The sequence below is a fragment of the Loa loa genome, assembly GCF_000183805.2.
Source record: "Loa loa unplaced genomic scaffold supercont3.2412, whole genome shotgun sequence".
In the NCBI taxonomy this organism is placed as follows: Eukaryota; Metazoa; Nematoda; class Chromadorea; order Rhabditida; family Onchocercidae; genus Loa; species Loa loa.
In genome coordinates this window covers 1-1,351 of record NW_018110591.1, presented here as the reverse complement: position 1 = coordinate 1,351, position 1,351 = coordinate 1, and the positions used below count along the sequence as shown (strand labels likewise).

Below are 1,351 nucleotides of genomic sequence, written 5' to 3'. Positions count from 1 at the left end.
CCCCAAAGAAATTGACAAACTCCATGGCCTTAAATCAAGAAAGATAAAATTAAGTGATTTATTAACTCGCTTAGAAGTATTAACTTCCTCAGAAGATAATTTTAAATGGAATATATTTAGTAAATAAACACCTGAAAGAATTATAATACTATTTATTTTGTTTAAAAAATAGTAAGCGATAAAGCAATGCAGTTTTTCCCTTTCTCGAAATCGAAACGAAACGGAATAAAAATGTGCAAAAAAAAATGTCGCGACAGCCTTGCATAACTAATTATTTTCCACAACGCAATATGGCAGCTAAAATAAAATTATTCAGTATAAGGGATTAAATAGTGAATGCTACTGTCACATGATTACACGTGAACAAAAGTTATCGATACATATGAATAGCCACTCCCATCAAAATTAGTATTTATATATGGCATCCTCTACCAGCACCAAATACAAATGATTGGATGGTATTTGTTAAACTGTCTTCTGTTAAATTTTGTTTAGTAAGGCCTCATTTCGGCAAAGAATGCCAACTGCTCTTCAAAATCTTAGTTATGAGATTTTAGGACTCCACAATAAGCATGTAAATAAACACTCTTTTTTGAACAAATTATCCTTTTAACAAATTTGTAACAGTGCAAGTTTGCGCGAAATTTGCTTTGGAATATTTGTGACCAATCCCCAGAATGGATAAATTGTTGCGTTTGACGACTGAATAAAAGGTGTTCATGTTATGCAAGCAATGAATGCGTACCAGTTTCATTTTCAATGATAACATATTTAGAAAGGTATTTACTGGATGTCAAACGTCAGACGGTGCTAATTCCTATAAGCAACTATTCAGTATACTAGTAAATTTGAATATTTTTTTCAGAATTGACCAGAAATCACTCTCATCAATATGCATTTCATTCCTTTCATCTTCTTCCTCTTCCAACTGAGTGACACTCAAACTATCGTAAGTTCATTTAAAGTTCAAAAATAAAAGATAACGCTGCAATATTTCCAAGGTTTTAAAATTTTAGCGCAGTTCAAACTTGATAACATCATATAATTTAAGGAGCCGCAAACAGAACCGTTAGATCTGTCAATGTCAAGAATAACTGAGGGACGGATTGGACCATCAGCTTTATCAGCGCCTTATGTGAGAGAGGAACAAATAGAATTCAACGAAATTGATCAGAATGGCGCAAGCTCGTTGAACGCACCAATTCAAGAAGTGAGAAGGGAACAAACAAGTATAGGAAATATGCCGAAGAAAAAGTGGCTTAAGAGGTATCAAAATGAAACGTCCAACGAGAGATATCAAAATGAAACGTCCAACATCCAAACAATCGAAAGGAAACAGTCCAAAGGAAAC

The 1,351-nt window shown here is 33.5% G+C and overlaps 1 protein-coding gene across 1 annotated transcript; it reads left to right on the top strand.

The window, feature by feature from the left end:
- Positions 1-1,051: 1,051 nt before the first annotated feature.
- On the top strand, positions 1,052-1,319 carry LOAG_19163 (hypothetical protein; the record flags this gene model as incomplete). The annotated part of the gene is made up of 1 exon (XM_020451817.1): positions 1,052-1,319. A coding segment is annotated over one exon (267 nt), but the record flags the coding sequence as incomplete, so codon positions are not given.
- Positions 1,320-1,351: the final 32 nt, after the last annotated feature.